Genomic DNA, 16,616 nt, shown 5'->3' with positions numbered 1-16,616 from the left:
TTACATCATGTGATCAACATCTTCAGCATCTTGTACTCTAGACGAAATGGAAGCGAAAAACTCACTCTCCTTCACGTTTACAGCTGACTCAGCAGAACTAATGAAAGATTCACCCAGTTGGCTCCTAAGCATCAGATTTTCCAGTAGTCGTTCCAAAGCGGAAATCCTCTGTGTTTGCTCTTGATGTATTTCTTTAACCGCAGTGAATGCATCCATAATTTTCGTAATATCTGCATGGTAGCCATCGTTCACGTTGTGAGCAACACGATGCTCTCGACGGATTCTCGGAATATGTTCGCCTTCTTTAATTGAAAACAGATCCAAGCAGTTAGCAGGAGGAGTCGAATCATTCTTCAATGCCTCGTGCTGATGAGCTGGTGCAGTTAAAATTGTATTTGCCCAGATGCTCCACGCTATTTCATGACCATTCCAGATGTGTCCGTGCTTCAGTTGTAATTCTTTCGCCAACTCCTGAGCGTATTCAGCACCTCCTCGATTTCTTGGAATTGTGTCAATTAATGATTTCTCTACTTTTTTCCATACGGTCTTCGAATTGACTGTCAGCGAATATTTGTGAAGTAGCAGCTCGACAGAAGATTTGGTGCGCCAGTTTTGCAGAATATTAGTTGTTAGTTTATCCACTGTGATTGCTCGACGATTTTGTTTGTCGTAAAACAAAGCAAAATTAACTAAATCGGTTTCATCGATTACCTCCTTCGGGCTCCAGTTGTAGGTGATGTTGCCTTCATCATCACAAACAGCTATGATGTGTCGGATGAGATGCTTTTTGGACTTTTCCCATAGGCTATGCAGGAATTCTTCGACGGTATCAGCATAGAGGTAACTCTAAGACCACTGTGTCCCGAAGAAAATCATTATTATTTTTGGCTCACTCAGTACCAGAACAACGGTCCCAAGCAGTCCCAAGCTATTTCACTCACCCCTGCATGTTCTGCATGAATCCACACACCCCTGATGTTATCTGTCAAACTTTCATAGCGAATCAAAACAAACATAGTGTAGTAATAGAATTTCGACTAGAATGGGGTACGTTAATCGTTTGCTTGGGACCAATAGGCTACTAAAGTGGTGAGCCAATTTAAAATCGTTAGTTTCGTATTGATTGTTGGTATCAGCGTATATGAACCAAGTATCGAGCTCCCCCGCCGAAGTTTTGTCCTTTGAAGTCGCGCAGCGACACAACAAGGCTGACGAAGAACAAAGTAGTTTCATCGTCGTCGTTCGATCCACTAGACTTCTCTGAGCTTTGGGCCAAGCAACCAGTACCACCTTCCTCACCGATTTCCATTCCGTGATTCAGTGCATCACAATTTGCAGCTTTTTATTTCGAGTTCGTCAGAATCTAACAGGCGCTCTTCCGGGTATGGCTTCTCCTCTTCGTCATCCTCCTCAATGGAACGGTCATCGTCCCGGATCGGATTTTCCATGTCGAGAGTGTCTAAACAGTAGTCAATAATATTAATAATTTCGGAGACGAGCCAGCAAACGGCTGAAAGTCTCCTTAATAAAGATATATAAAAAAAAATAATAATTGTGCTTTTAAGCTTGAAAACAGCGAGGAAAACTTACCGAACGGTTTCAGCTAGCAAAAAGTCCTCTTCACTTCATCAAACGAAATCAACGATGTGCAAAACAAAACAAAAAACAAACAGCTGTCAAAGCTGCGAGTCCATTAGAATGAGGTGATGCCAGTAATTGAAACCCCATATAAAAATGTAAGTTGACCTGGATAGTAGAACAACTTAAAAAGGCAGCGAAATCGTGTGCGAGATTCAACTGTGATAATCGTGTATTTCGGAGTAGTCTAAACGGGTGTAAATGTCGCAATAATGTGTCCGAACAATCTGGTATCTTCTCAGCAGCATAATTTTAAATATTGATACCATACAACGTATAGTTGTAAACGATTTGATAAGTTGCAAAATTATAATCCCACCTGAGCTTTATTATTTTAACAGTAAATCTTTCACAATCATGTCTCGCCGAAGAAACAAGTTTTCGGAAGGTTTGCAGAAAGAGTTTCCGCCATTCAAAACTACCAACAGTGAATCCGAAGTGCTAAGGGAATTTACGTATTCTCGGCAACCTTAGCAGCGACCATCTTTCTATAGCCTTTTTCTCTAAGGAACGCACACATATGCAGTATTGGTTTGTTTACAATCTTTTGCTGCTCTAAGAATTTCAGTCGAAAGAATTGTCAAAAACTGTTTTGAAACGCTTTTACAAAGCTCTAATCTTCTCTAGTGAGAGCGACTATTGTGGGCAATATCTTTTTATTCGGCAACCTTTCTATTTGAGCTGCGTGTTAAACAGCTACACAGCAAAAAAAAATGTAATATCGATCAACGTAATTCAAGCTGATGTATGAAATAATGATGTAATAGCAAAAAGCAGCTAAAATATTACATCAATGGATGTAATTTTACACAACCGATGGATTGACCTGGTTGCAGCAGTTTCGATGTAATATTCAACAACTTTTTTTGCTGTGTATGCTTTCATCGGCAACTCGAAATCAGCAGCATTTTGTAGTGCGTCTGTTTCATTTAAAAAAAACCCTGCTAGATTGCTTTTTCTTAGCGATAAAAATATAATCAAATTGAAGCTGAAAGCCTAAAGAATCATTTGAATGCATTAATCGAAGTGTTTTCGTAAGAAAATCCAGTGAAATTAACGTTTCAAACTATGTGAAATTTGTCAGAAAACAATTTCTGTCGAGAATAAGGGAAGAGCTGCATTTGGGATCGCAGAAACACCAGGTTTGTGTGAGAGCGGCTGCATCGTCTCAAAAGCTGAACGAGCTTTTTGTAGTTCAAAAATCACCCCTGGAGTTGAAGGTATTAGCAACCGGTGAAAACTAACGATTTTAACTTGGCTCACTACTTGGCTTGCCTATTAGCACAGAGGTAACTCTAAGACTAGAAGCATAGAGGTAACTCTAAGACCAGAAGGTCCAGAAGAAACGAGCTCAACTTTTTGGCTCAGCTATGGTACTATCTTCGGTCCCAAGCTAATCGATTCACCCCTCGAAACATAGGAAAATGCACTAACCCCTCATTTTATCTGTCAAACTTTCATAGCGAATCAAAACAAACATAGTGTAGTACTGGAATTTATACTAGAATGGAGTACGTTGTTTTGATTTTCTATGCAAGTTTGACAGATAAAATGAGGGGTTCGTGGATTTCCTATGTTTCGAGGGGTGAATCGATTAGCTTGGGACCGAAAAGAGTACCAGAGCTGCACCAAAAAGGTGAGCACGTTTCTTCATTCACATGTTGACTGAATGTGGTGCCAACACGTTGTTGACGCTCGCTTCAGTTTTGGTCCTTGCACAAGCAAACTTCACTGCTGTTGCTCACGGGATCGTATTGGGATTGGGTTTTTGTTTTGGTCAGGAGTTGGGGATACTAGGTTGGTGTTTTGCACCCGTGAGGGTCTTTTGGTTCCCGTTGCGAGAATCGTTTAGGGTTACGATTCAAACGGTTGCCAAGCCGATGCGAAGGTAATCGGCTCACGTGTGCTAAGATGGGGAGGTTTTGTGAGCAGAGTTTTCCTTCTTCAAGGATTCGTGAAGATCCACGTTAACCAGATCTCTTCAATCCAGACTGTTGGCTAGTGGCCACAATCTGTAATTGATTCCAATTGGTTGGGTTTAACCTAAAGAGAGTCCGGTATCACTTGCCAAATTTAGTTGGTGGCGAGTAAGGGGCTTCCGGATACAATCTTTCGGCTGGATTGCCAACCAATTCAGACTCAAGACCTGATATAACTTACCGATTGGGTTTCGAATGAGTGAGCTGCATCAACGAATAGTCAAATAACACACACTGATTTTATTTCTTAAAAAGTTCCGCTTATCCGGCCCCGGCCCTAGAATTTGGGCGTTGGTACATCGTGCGCATGTGCGCTTTGCTGCTATGCAAGGGTCTAATTCACCTACGCTCAAGTCCCTACGTACAAGTCCTATGGCCTTCAATGCATCGCCTAAGTGACAATATGGTTTTATTTACGTCCCGAATTTTATTACCTTTCTTCTATTTTCGGGAGTCGGGCGATGCGTATGATCATCCCGCGCTACAATTCTTAAACAATTTACTTCTTAAAGTAGACGCGGGCCTTACCTCTTGCAGGTAATTTACTGAACCTTCCCTAACATCTTCTAGCTGGTTCTATAAATGCGCCCTTGCTTATTTAAGTATTGTTCTTCTAATACTCGATCGTACCACCGCGTATCGAATCTTTTACGACCTTTTTATGGGCTAGCGTTCTATCCTCATTTCCCTATCGAGCAGATGCCCTTCGCTCTGCGCACTGTTCAAGTGCACGCCTAGCGCGCTGCATGCTATGATGCCCTTTTAAACGGAGAAGCGGCAGAGAAAGTAAAAGTCTATTCTTATCGGTAGGCATTCGTACTGTGCGTACGGTTGCCTTACTAGGTATGGGCTTGCGGCTTTGCTTGCCGGCGCAAGGCTGAGCAGTACACGTGTGTATCTATGCCGTCCTTTGGCTTGTGCTACCTCGGTCGTAAACATGGATTGACTTTCGTCACCATGCGCCGTTTATTTGGGTGCAGTACCAGCAGGACCTCTTCCGAGCAGCGGCTTGTCTTTGTTTTTCTTTTCTCTGTTGCCCTTTTTTATAAATAATAATTACCTACCGAAATACTTTCGCTTTCCCTTGCCACTCTCATAAGGTGAATGACCGGGCAGAGGGAGCTGTCCTCTCGATTAGGGAATTTCTAATAATTACAATGTCGCGTTCGCAACAACTGCAATGGCTGAATCCGGACATATTTTCTTCACATGTTTGTTGCCGCAATCACACCTCAGGTTGGTGTAGTTGTGTTGCACTGTATGGTATGCCATTGCCGCTTCAGCTGCTAATACCATAGAGGTAACTCTAAGACCAGAAGGTCCCGAAGAAACGTGCTCAATTTTTTGGCTCAGCTCTGGTACTCCCTTCGGCCCCAAGCTAATCGATGCACCCCTCAAAAAGAGGAAAATCCACGAGCCCCTCAATTTGTCTATCAAACTTTCATAGCGAATCAAAACAAACATATTGTAGTACTAGAATTTCTACTACTGTGTTACCTGACTTATAACGAATATACGTTTTATACGACTACCCCGAATACAACGTATAGTTCGTCTAATTTTACATTACAACGGTCAGACTACAGAGTTATAACATGTTATAGCGCTATCTTGATGGTGGTTTCTGTGTTGCAATTATTTGACAACCGTTATAACATGTTATAACTCTCCAGTCTGGACAGCGTTTAAGAGTAAGGTAAAAATGTCAACGGACGAAAAATGAGGACAGACTTTATTCCAGACACATGTAAGCGGCCCTTTTGACATAAGAATCAGTTGAAAAGGACAAGAAAATCAATTCAATCAAACGCACTTTTCGTCGAGTTGCATATGTTTCAGTTTCAGAACACTGTTTGTTTACGTTCCATGATTTACGTCAAAGCTGAATTATGTCTCGTGTAAAAATAGTAATTTCTATGTGTGTAAGAATAGGTCTAAATTTAACCAATTATTTTTAATAATAATATGATAACGGTTGAAAATCTCCTTAACAAAGATAAACAACGATTGTAAACCGTTTTAAAAATCGCCAGCAGAACAAAATCAATGGCTCCTCAATAAAAAAAACTTCAGTTTTGTAAGGGCCACAATCCAGCATCTTGCTGCGCCGCCGGCAGCTTTGATTTCAGGCTACCTCTCCCTTATCTGGCAATTATGTAGGTAAGCACCATGTATATACAAACAAACGCCCGGCTCAAGAATAGGCACACGCCAGGCATCGAAAAACATATGATTGCCATCCGCTCCCTGTGCCCCCTAGCTTGTTGCCAAAAAGTGCATTAAACCAATCCCGATCCGGTTGCCGCCACCACGTGGTGCATGCTACACGACTAGCAGCTTTACTGGCCCTTAATGAAGGGTGAAAATCCCACCTTACCCTTCCCGCTTCCCCAGCTCTGAAAGCAACAAGAGCTTGCGGTGATGATGTTTTATCGCACTGATGATTTCTGACATGTAGCATGCTTTTACAGGAAGGGACGGAGGGAGGTCCTGATGTGATGATACATCGGTGTGATGCACTGCTTCGGAAATAGCCTGTTCCACAAATGTCAGAAATAGGTTGGTTGAACCTCATCCTTACTAGCTGCGGTTTCTGTGAAGTGCCACGTAACCGGGGCGACATCCTGTGACGTGCGAGCTGATGCACATGTGGCGATTTAACACGCGCACCTCGCTGAGGGTGGCACGGGGTCGGAGAGAGAGGGTAGCAAATAGTGCGTACACACAGCTTCTCCCCCTCCATCTAAAAGCGATCCGTGTTGATCTTTATCAATTCATTTAAAAACTATTATGTGTTTTTTTTTCCTTTTCGGCACATTGATGGTCCGGGTCGGGTTGCTGCGGAATGTCGTGAGATTTTTTGCACTTGTTACAGCAGCCAATCAGCCCAGCGAGGATCAATTAGAGTTGCTTCCCGTTGTTACCATCCTCTGTCGCACCCCGCAGGACGATGTTTATGTTCTTCTATTCGAAAGAGGAGGAGGAGGAGGGTGCGACCTGTTTGCCAAAAAGTCGACGTCTATTAGGGAGAAACTATAAAATATCCTGACGAATCCTGCAGGAACTTCAGATCGGTTCTGATCGGGCAAGTGGATGGTTTCAGTAGCGATGTATCCGGCCGCAACGTCATCGCAATCGATGCTGCTTCCTAGGAGCAGTTTAGGGCCACCGATAGTTCCTTTTGCTCCCAAGTGTGAACTGGAACTGAGTTTAAATTTTTCCTCACCGGAAGAAAGTGAAACAGCTGCAGCTGCAGCCAGTGTTTGTGCCTTGAGTTACCTTCCGGTTGATTCGGTGTCGAAAGCCTATGCCGTGGAAGAAATTTGCCAAAAGACAGCTCTGCCCAGTGGAAGAAGGATTATGATTAGGAAATCCAGCTCGACTGGACTGCTGACTCCAAACGAAGCGGACAGTGTGATGAAGAGCTGCAATTGGATTCGGTCGATTAAGCTGGCTAGTGATGTGAGAAGTTACAATGCAGTTCTGGAGTTGAATGCGAACCAGTTGATCAGGCTTCGGCTGATCAAGGACGTGAACGGAGAAGAGGAGCTGAAGCTGTGGTTCTCCGAGGATGTCGGCGCACATATGCAAATTCCCTTCCTGACGCCAGTGAATATTCAGCGTAAGTTAATTTACTTAGTGAAAGTTGGCACGCTAATACTGAATGGCGTTGAACGCTTGGAATGTTTTCAAATTTCTCATGGAAGCGTTGTTCGAAAGACATTTGAAGCTTTTTGAGACGCATGTTTTGTTATAAAATCATCGTCTGTACCTCTTTTTATAAAGAAGTTATACTTTCGAGTTGGGAGGAAATGCAATGCTAATATCTACATGAAGGCTTTAGTGCGATTATTTATTAGCTCAACCATTCCATGATTGAGATATGTGGTTCTCGGAATTTCGTAAAATTGGTAGTTTTGTACCTTATCGTTAAATATTAGACCAGTATTTTTTATTTTTATTTTTTCAATAGGGTTAACTATGTTAAGGTGGTCCAAAAAATCAGTTTTTTTCAAAAATGACTTTTTTCATAAAATTAAAAATCAAAATTTCAAATGAAAGGTAATGGCTACATAATAAATCTAATCTAATCTAATTTAACACCAACACAGCCAGTTCTTGAAAGCATCCTGGAAAATGATGGATGTACCTCAATCATTTTTCTTATCTATTTGATAAATGTTTCACATCCAAGATGCGTCACACATATCAAAACGGCCAGGCCTACTGTGCAGCATTTAAGGGGCAAGATGATTCAGAAAACATCGGGTCTGTTTAAATCGAAGATTTAAACACGATGCTCCAGAATCCAATAAATGGATGAAACGTGGACATCTCGTACCGTACGTCCCGATTTTGGTAATTATATGATTGGTTGGTTGTTCTTGTCCTAGCCTTTTATGGCTTATGGCTATAGCGCCATTACTCGCTTTCTGAAAAGAGAAAAGGGAAAGGAAAAGGAGAAGGACAAAGGAAAAAGGATTATGTAAACTCTATGAACATAAACAATAATATTAAAATGCATAACGGCGGTGGTCACTACACGAGTCTTGTCACTATTATCAAGTCTTAAAAAGTAACAAGGACTAAAATGTGATCCTTTGACTACTGGAAAATCCTGATTCCCTTGTTTGAAGTTGTCACGACTAGGGTTCTGTGGTAGATCTTATACCTGTAACGCACCACAAAAAGGTGATCTCCCAACGTAACTGGTTTGAAAAAATAAAAAATTAAAAATTGGAACGAACTCACCAAGTTTAGAAGGCTGCCTGATATGTGTTGATGTAGAAGTCCAAATTGTAGACGAAGCTTGACGAAGATCATTATGAACTAGTCCGGTTTATGATAGTTGCGTGGAATGTCTTCCGTCGATTTGAGATAAACAAATGTTCGGATGTATGTAGTCGATTTTTGATATGCATTGGCAAGCCTTTTCGTGGCCAATAGTCAGGTTCAACGCTGCGACTCAACGAATGATGGAACTAATGATGGGACGAATTATGGGACGAATTATGGGACGAATTATGGGACGATCTATGGGACGAATTATGGGATGAATTGTGGGACGCCTTGTGGAAGTTCTACTTGGATTCGGAACAGCTTCTCAGCGGTAAATAATAGGGACTGAGGAACTAGAAATTGTCTACTGGGCCTGGTTTTGGCCAGATCAGCAACGGATTATAGATAAAAATAAACTCCACGGAAAAAACAATCGTAAGGTTCCAGGTAATGGCTACATGATAAATCTGGAAAAATTTGCATCACTCATTTCTTTGTGATTTTCTGCCTTCGTAAAATTGTTCGAGGAAGGCATTTTTCAGATTATAGTTTAAATGGATTGCTGATTTCTTTATCACTTCACTATAAAACATTTAATCTACGATGGTTCATGAGCTATCAAAGTACGTGCTGTCCGGGAAAATTTGCAAACCTACTAAGTTTTTCCGGGAAAAAATATCCACCACAAATTTTTTGAATCTTTGTTTCGTTCATATGATCATAAACTCTACCTGCGGGTGAAATGTTATAGCATTCTGAGAACCTTTGCCCGATACTAAAGAAAATTCTCCATCCATGAATCTGATACTTCTTCAAAAACACCTGAAACTGTGGTATAAAATGAATTTGAAGTCATCACATTTGTTGGGTAATTCCCCGTTTTGCACTACGTGCGCACCCGCGAATAGCTAGTTCGGATCATGTAGTTTAAAAACTGTGTAACAACGGTGTGATACGATCACTAATTAATAATTTTATTCTATACACTACTAAACGCATTTTTTATTCTAAGTGGACTGTATTTATTCAACGCGATCGAACTGAATCGATACCGGTACCGGTGGTGGTCGGGAGCTAACTGGCTATTCTCCTATCTTTATTTACAAGTGATGCTGCGAGAGCACATCACTGATAGTCTATCGTGCCTATTTCTCGTGTATGTAGGTAGAGTATGATCTGCATACATGCAGACGATCGTGGTCACTCATTTCTCCTGGATTCCCTAATCTACAGTGATGCACACAATTATGTTTCCTAGTTTCCCTAACAACATTAACATAGAACCGGTCCTCCGGACGATCTGCATCATCCGTAAGAGTGCTCATTCCATGAAACTGATACTAGAGATTCGTGTTTATAAAACAGCAAAAAAGGTTATGTTCCATTTAATTTCGTATTTACGTATTTCGACTACAATGTGCAGTCTTCATCAGTGTCATTCCCACTAAAGAACTATTCAAAATCTAACCCCCTTAAGTACTCATCCCCTAGGTATAAAAGTCAAGATCACAGGTATAAAAATGAAACTACAATGTGTTGAATCGGAACCTACCTAACTAATTAAAACCAAAGATTTAAGTAAACTAAAGGAGAAAAATCTATTCAACTCTCTAATAATGATACCAAAATAATTAAGTGGAATTAAATGTTTTATTTAAGCATTCTGCTAACAACCCAATTTCATTACTTCAACACGATTCGTGTTTATTTAAATACTTGTAACTGAGATATAAGAATAAATTTTGGGTCGTGACATAAACATGGTCCCGCAAATTTCGGAAATCAAAAAAAAAATTTTTGATGCCGAACGTCTTAAAATGCATGAAACGTCGAGATTTGGTGCCATCTCGAAAAAATTTTTTTTTTCAAAAATCGACTTTCTGGGATTTAGAATTTTTTCATGAGTGCTATATGGAATATAGAAAATTGATGAGTCGGCTTCTAAAACTGTTCACAATTGTCTCCAACCTGCTTATATATCGAATTAAACCACCATTTAGGATCTAATACGAAATAATTCACTAGGGTGGTCCAATTATTCTTCATTAGGGTGGTCCAAAAATCAAAATAGGTTTGTAAAAACCATTACTTTTTACCAAACGCATGTATCTGAAAATATCATCATGTTTTGTTTTGGAATTTTTAAGAATCCAAACTTCAAAACATTTGATGATATTACTTTTTAGTATCTGAGACCACGTAAAATAGAAGCATAGACAGACATAAATCGTATAATAATTCCGAAAATTGTACAGGACAACCGTTAGAAAGTCGATTTTTGAAAAAAAAAATTTCGAGATAACACCAAATCTCGACGTTTCATGCATTTTTAAGACATTTGGCATCAAAAAAAAAATTTTTGATTCCCCCTTGGGAGATTTTTGAGAGTGAAAAAAGTCAAACTTTGACGCGTTTGCGCCACCCTAAATCATGTCCGATTGAGCTCAAATTTTGCATAGGGTCATTTTTCGAGGCAATAAACATTTTGTATATGATTTGTTAGCGAAATTTGATGGTCAAATTTTTCCCATACATTCATTGGCAGTCTAGTGTCCATGATTATGCCACGACCACAAATTCGTTTTCATATCACAGTAGGTCCTTATGTTTAAAAAAAAAACTGTGGAGCTCTAGAAACAGATTCATGGCTTGATCAGTTTTACGGATGTTCCGGATCTTCCAGGGACGATCCCTTAGCCATCCGGGTCCATTTATATGTCACGACCCCAAATTCGTCCTTATGTCACAGTTCTAGGATTAGTTTCATGGATTGATCACTTTAACAGATGTTCCGGATCTTTCGGAGGTCGGTTCCATGGTTATCCAGGTCCATGTTTATGTCACGACCCCAAATTCTGTCTTACATCACAGTTCCTAACGATTAAAAAAACTGCGGAGCTTTAGGATCAGTTCCATGAATTGACCATTTGTATGGACGTTACAGTTCTTCCGAAGGACGGTTCCATGGTCATACAGTGACATGTTGATGTCACGACCAGGCATGGAAAATCATTTGCATTCATTTCGTGCATTCATTTCGTGCATTCATTTCGTGCATTCATTTACATTCAACAACTTTTCTCATCAACAGAATTCCGCAAAATGATGTATGAAGCTTTTGTAGGTTTTGTTATAAGCTACAACTTTTGCGAGAAATCCGTATCTCTTATGCATGACGAACCAGAGCGAATAGAAGCCACTACTGTTTTTCAGTGAATGTATTTTACATTCACTGAAAAGCAGTAATAAGTTCTGCTCGCTCTAATTCGTGATTCATAATAGATACAGATTTGAGTTACAGGCAAAAGTTGTAGTTAATAACAAAACCTACAAAAGTTCCATACATCGTTTTGCGAAATACTACCGATATTTGTGTTTCATTGGACAGAAATAAAATGGATGGGCAAAAATCTAGATGAGGAAAGATGATTGTACTGGTAATAGTAAAATCGTTTTTCAATCGACATAAAATTCCATACTTCTTGGCAATTTTCTTGATGACATTGTCAATGTGAGAGTTGAGCTTAAGTTTGCCATCAATAATCACGCAAAGATATTTAATCTCCCGAACGCGATCAATAGTCTAATCATCAATTACAACAGAGGCGTTCTCATTTACTCGATCCCGCGAAATTACCATAAATTTTGGTTTACTGGTATTGAATTTCAACTGTTTATACTTCAACCACATACTTAGAGAACGCAAATCTTCATTCAAGTGTAAAACGGCATCATCTAAATCCTTAGCTTCAATGAATAACACAGTATCATCTGCAAAAGGATTAATGTCGCAAAATCGTAAAACACGTTGCAAGTCATTAATGTACATAATAAATAACAGGGGCCCTAATACACTTTCTTGGGGCACTCCAAGGTTATTCCCCACGGGACTGGAAACATAATAATTAAAAACAGTCCGTTGAGTTCTGTCAGACAAATAGCTTTCAAACCATTTATATGCAGTACTCGTAATTCCAAAGCGCTTGATTGTACTTAACAGTAAGGGCCTAGAAATTGTTTCAAAAGCGCGTTTCAGAACCAAAAAAACAGCAACAATCGTATCTTTACGCTCCAAGTTGTCTTTCCACTTTGTTAACACCAAATTCAATGCAGTTTCACAAGAATCACCTTCCCGATATCCTGATTGTTCTGGTATCAACAAAGAGTTGCTATTTAAATACTCCAACAGCTGGCCTTTAACAACAAGTTCAAACATTTTCTATAATGTGTGCAATGTGTTGATGGGACGAAACTTTTCGGCTTTAATCGTTCCAGCAACTTTTTGAATAGGGACCACTAAGGATTCCTTCCAAATTTGTGGCACATGTCCAGTTTGTAATGATTCATTAATAAGGCCCAGCAAGATGTGGCCAATGACATGAATGCAATCTTGAATAACTCTAGCATTAACATTATCTACTCCAGCCGATTTTCCTTATTAAAAGCAAATAACTCTAAGTTCATCTAATGTAATTGGGTGAAAACCTTCAAACCTACAACTGGCTGCTTTATTTCGTCAGGTTCATCGACCATTTCAATGGATTGATTAATCAATGAAACACTGTCTACAAAATAGTCATTACACTGAGATGCAATTACTTGTTCTGACTGTTCTAATGTGCCATTAAAAGTTACGGACCGCGGTTTGCAATTACTAGGTTTTAATAAAGATTTCAAATTTTTCCATAACTCTTTGCTGTTGTTATATGCGGATCAATCTTCCTTTGTACATATTCACAACGAGTTTTCTTTATCGATTGTGACTACACTAATATCCGTTACTGAACAAATGGAATCAAAATTGGAATAAACGTGGTCAATTAAAGTTCTACTGTGCCTGGAAATACGCGTATATTCATTTACCGATTGCTTTAAATTAAAAAACTCATCTAAACGCTTCAAATGATTCGAATTATGGTTATCATGCCAATTAATATTAAAATCACCAGCAAATATAGTTAATTTACTAGAATCAAGGAATGTCTCGAGCCAATTCTCTTAAACTTCAACAAAACGCTGGCCACTAGAACTGGGAGAATGATACAAAACACCATAATTACCCATCTTCATGCAACGTACAACTGTAATGCCCAGGAACCAGTTGCCATGAATAACTTCGTTGGTACGTAGGTTGAATTGAACTGATTCTTTGACATAAATAGCAACACCGCCAGTGTGTCTAGAATGTGATAAGCAAGCAGCAACAATATATCCCGGAATACTATACTGATCAAAAGCTTTCCTTTTTCCTCAACAATCTGACGTAATGCTGCGTAGTTTGTTGACAACCCCGCAATATTCAAATACATAAATCGAATTGATTCACATTCCTGGAACTTGGCTGCTATTTATTGAAACGCAATCTGCTTTTCTTCTGATCAAAAAGTCTATTATAGAGCAAACTTTCCGAGCTAAATGCGGCATGGTTGACGTCCAAGTTCATTTTTCATTCTTTATTCATTTCGGAGTGTTATAGAGCATTCTTTCAACGTGTTGACTAGAAAGCTGCACTAAGTTTGACAATCGTGTTCACTGCTCGCATGTACATCTATGTCATGTTCAAGGTTTATTCCCGTACTTCCTTATTATGCTTTTAGCAAAAATTCTGTAAAAAATATCAGATAGGGAAAATGTTGGCTTCGGCAATACCTTAACCTATTATCGTCAACTGGTAAACAATGTCCTGGAGCACTCAAATTTGGCCAAAATATGCTCTGAAACACAATGTATCCAAATGCCAAAATTGAACTCTCAAGGATGTTGTTTACCCCCTGACGATAATACAATAAGGTATTGCCGAAGCCGTCATTTACCCTATATCCAATAGAGAAGATAGTAGGTGATTTTGATTTTGATCTCACAGAAAAACCAGTACGGAAACAGATCTATTGCTTACTAATAGATTTTTTTTTAGGATTCCGAAAAGATTTAATCCAAAAGGATATCATCACTCTTAGATATAAGATTTTTTTATTACTGTTACTAAACGATTAAATGAAATTTGAACAACCCTCTGTTCTTCATAGTTAAGCTTTGCACATCGCTTTATTATTGTTGAATTAAGTAATGTTTAAGCATTGAGTGATCAGTCAGTTCACAGTGGGACAACTCATAGGAAAAACTGGACAACATTCTGAAATACCTAGAAAATGACCAACAAGGGTTCGATCAATTTCAAAACTAAGAACCAGTTTGTCAAATTGTAAAGTTTATACAAAATTGAAATTGATATCGAAAGTGTACCAAAAGTGCTTCTGAACGTGTTTCGCAGTTAGATGGTGAAATTCGCGGTTGTTTTCAGTGAAAATTCCGTATCACAAATTTTCTCACCGAGTTCCCTTTTTTTGCCGTTTGACGACATCGGGAATGCGCTCCCGGATATATTGATTTGGTGAGTACGTTCCAGTTGAGGATTGTTCTTGTACATTCCTCGATTGCATTTTCGAGGGGACGTATCTGCTTTTGTGGGCAGTGCGTTTGATGGTCGGTTTGGTAGTATCCTTTTAAATATAATATCTCATGTCCAAATAACCTCGATTTTCGGTCTATTGTTTCAATACTTCAGTATTATATTTTCAAAACATACAATTATGCATTATGTCATTTCATGGCACATAAAACAAAAAGTGTGTGTATAGGACCCAATAATCTAGGTTATTTGTATTTTGTAAAACATCTTTATTTTTTATTATATTTTTCATTCTACTACATACTTTATATACATTATATATTACATGATTATATATAAATTCATCATGAAAATTACAATAAATACTGGGAGGGGAGGGAGCATCAGGGCATCATTGAAGTTATAACTGGACAATGGAGTGGAGTGCCAACCGGAGTCTAGGAGGGAATGTGTACTGTCATTTTAGATAGTTACATTTCACTCCAACAGTTGCAATGAATTTGACGCGCTCTTCTTTAACAAACCATCCCGTGGAAAGCTTAACATGTATTGCGAATTTCGTTATTCATTTTGTTGGATCATATTGTTGGAAGGAGATTCTCTTATTCCCGCGGGTTTCGCGTAAGTGCCTCTGCTTACGGGCCCGTCCAACCCTTTTTGGCCCTTCATACAGCAGTATGTTGAATTCAGAATGATGACGGAATTTGATCTTGCTGTTGAGTGGAGCCGCATGCAGGGCAAGACCCAAGCTAGGATGGTGGCTACTTACATATTTGGTGGAATTTTAATTAGTAAGAAGGATTGGATTGCAACCATAGGTTGATTACTTCAGCTAATTTATTTTATTTTATTTTTTCATCCTTCCAGGTCAAAACTGCTACGTGTGCCATATCTGCGGAAAATCCTACGAATACCCGAACCCGCTTAAAATTCACATAGCCACAGACTGCAGCCAGCAGTCGATGACCGTCCTGTGGCAGCGTCTCCTTCACAGCATCTCCCGCTACAACTTCGCAACCGGTTGTGAATTTCAACCGTGGCGAAGCTCGGCCTTCCGTCCGGTACTCAACACCCACGCTATGAAAGTGGAACTATCCCCGCCTCATCCTCCACCGCCCCCGCCGCAGAACAAATCACCCCTTTTGGAGCAACCTTCACTGCACCATCACCACCACCACCATCACCACCCGCACAGTCCACTGGTCGACGATTCCACCATGGTGACGGCTGCGCATCTAGAAACGATCGTCAGCAACATGGGCTCCTCGAAGCAAGGTCACATCTGCATCTACTGCGGGAAACTGTATTCCCGCAAGTATGGATTGAAGATACACATCCGAACGCACACGGGGTTCAAACCGCTCAAGTGTCAGTACTGCTTAAGGCCTTTCGGTGATCCGAGCAATTTGAACAAGCACATTCGATTACACCGGCAGCACGATAGCTCACTGTATGAGTGTAATTTGTGCGGAAAAAAACTGGCCAGGCGGAGGGATTTGCAAAGACATCTTCAGTCCCGACACAACAGCAATCAGGTGATTGAGAGTTCGACTTCCGAGGAGGAGGAAGAAGTTACATGACTTTGGTATACCAATGGTTATCAATGATACCTAATCTAAGCTACTTCAAATACAAACAGTGCCAAATGAGTTAGTTTTAAGTATTTTTAAATTGTTGAAATACATACGAATGAATATTTAAGCTACGCTTATTAAATATCCGAAAATATCTGCTGTGATGTGTTTCAACATACTGATGAAACACAATCACCACTTAAAAACTACACCCTACTAAAAAAAACTCGAGAGTTT

General features: G+C 39.7%; 1 protein-coding gene and 1 pseudogene across 1 annotated transcript; one reads left to right on the top strand and one right to left on the bottom strand.

Annotated features, from left to right (window-relative positions):
* LOC135705110 (uncharacterized) lies at positions 1 to 1,448 on the bottom strand (annotated as a pseudogene).
* A 5,277-nt stretch (positions 1,449 to 6,725) lies between these two features.
* Positions 6,726 to 16,385, top strand: Prdm13 (PR/SET domain 13). The gene is made up of 2 exons (XM_065226683.1): positions 6,726 to 7,239; positions 15,673 to 16,385. The coding sequence occupies exons 1-2, from the start codon at positions 6,726 to 6,728 to the stop codon at positions 16,383 to 16,385; spliced, it is 1,227 nt and encodes a 408-aa protein (XP_065082755.1).
* Positions 16,386 to 16,616: the final 231 nt, after the last annotated feature.

This window comes from Ochlerotatus camptorhynchus, unplaced genomic scaffold, assembly GCF_037179485.1.
Source record: "Ochlerotatus camptorhynchus isolate MF236.1 unplaced genomic scaffold, CSIRO-AGI_Acam_v1.1 ptg000257l, whole genome shotgun sequence".
NCBI lineage: Eukaryota > Metazoa > Arthropoda > Insecta > Diptera > Culicidae > Ochlerotatus > Ochlerotatus camptorhynchus.
This window is presented reverse-complemented; position numbering and strand designations above follow the sequence as displayed.

Excerpts from the sequence above, each read along its gene's own strand:
- Prdm13 (XM_065226683.1), top strand. The coding sequence starts at position 6,726 with ATGTATCCGGCCGCAACGTCATCGCAATCGATGCTGCTTCCTAGGAGC. Across the intron at positions 7,240-15,672 it reads GACGCCAGTGAATATTCAGC|GTCAAAACTGCTACGTGTGC; the intron begins GTAAGTTAATTT and ends TCATCCTTCCAG.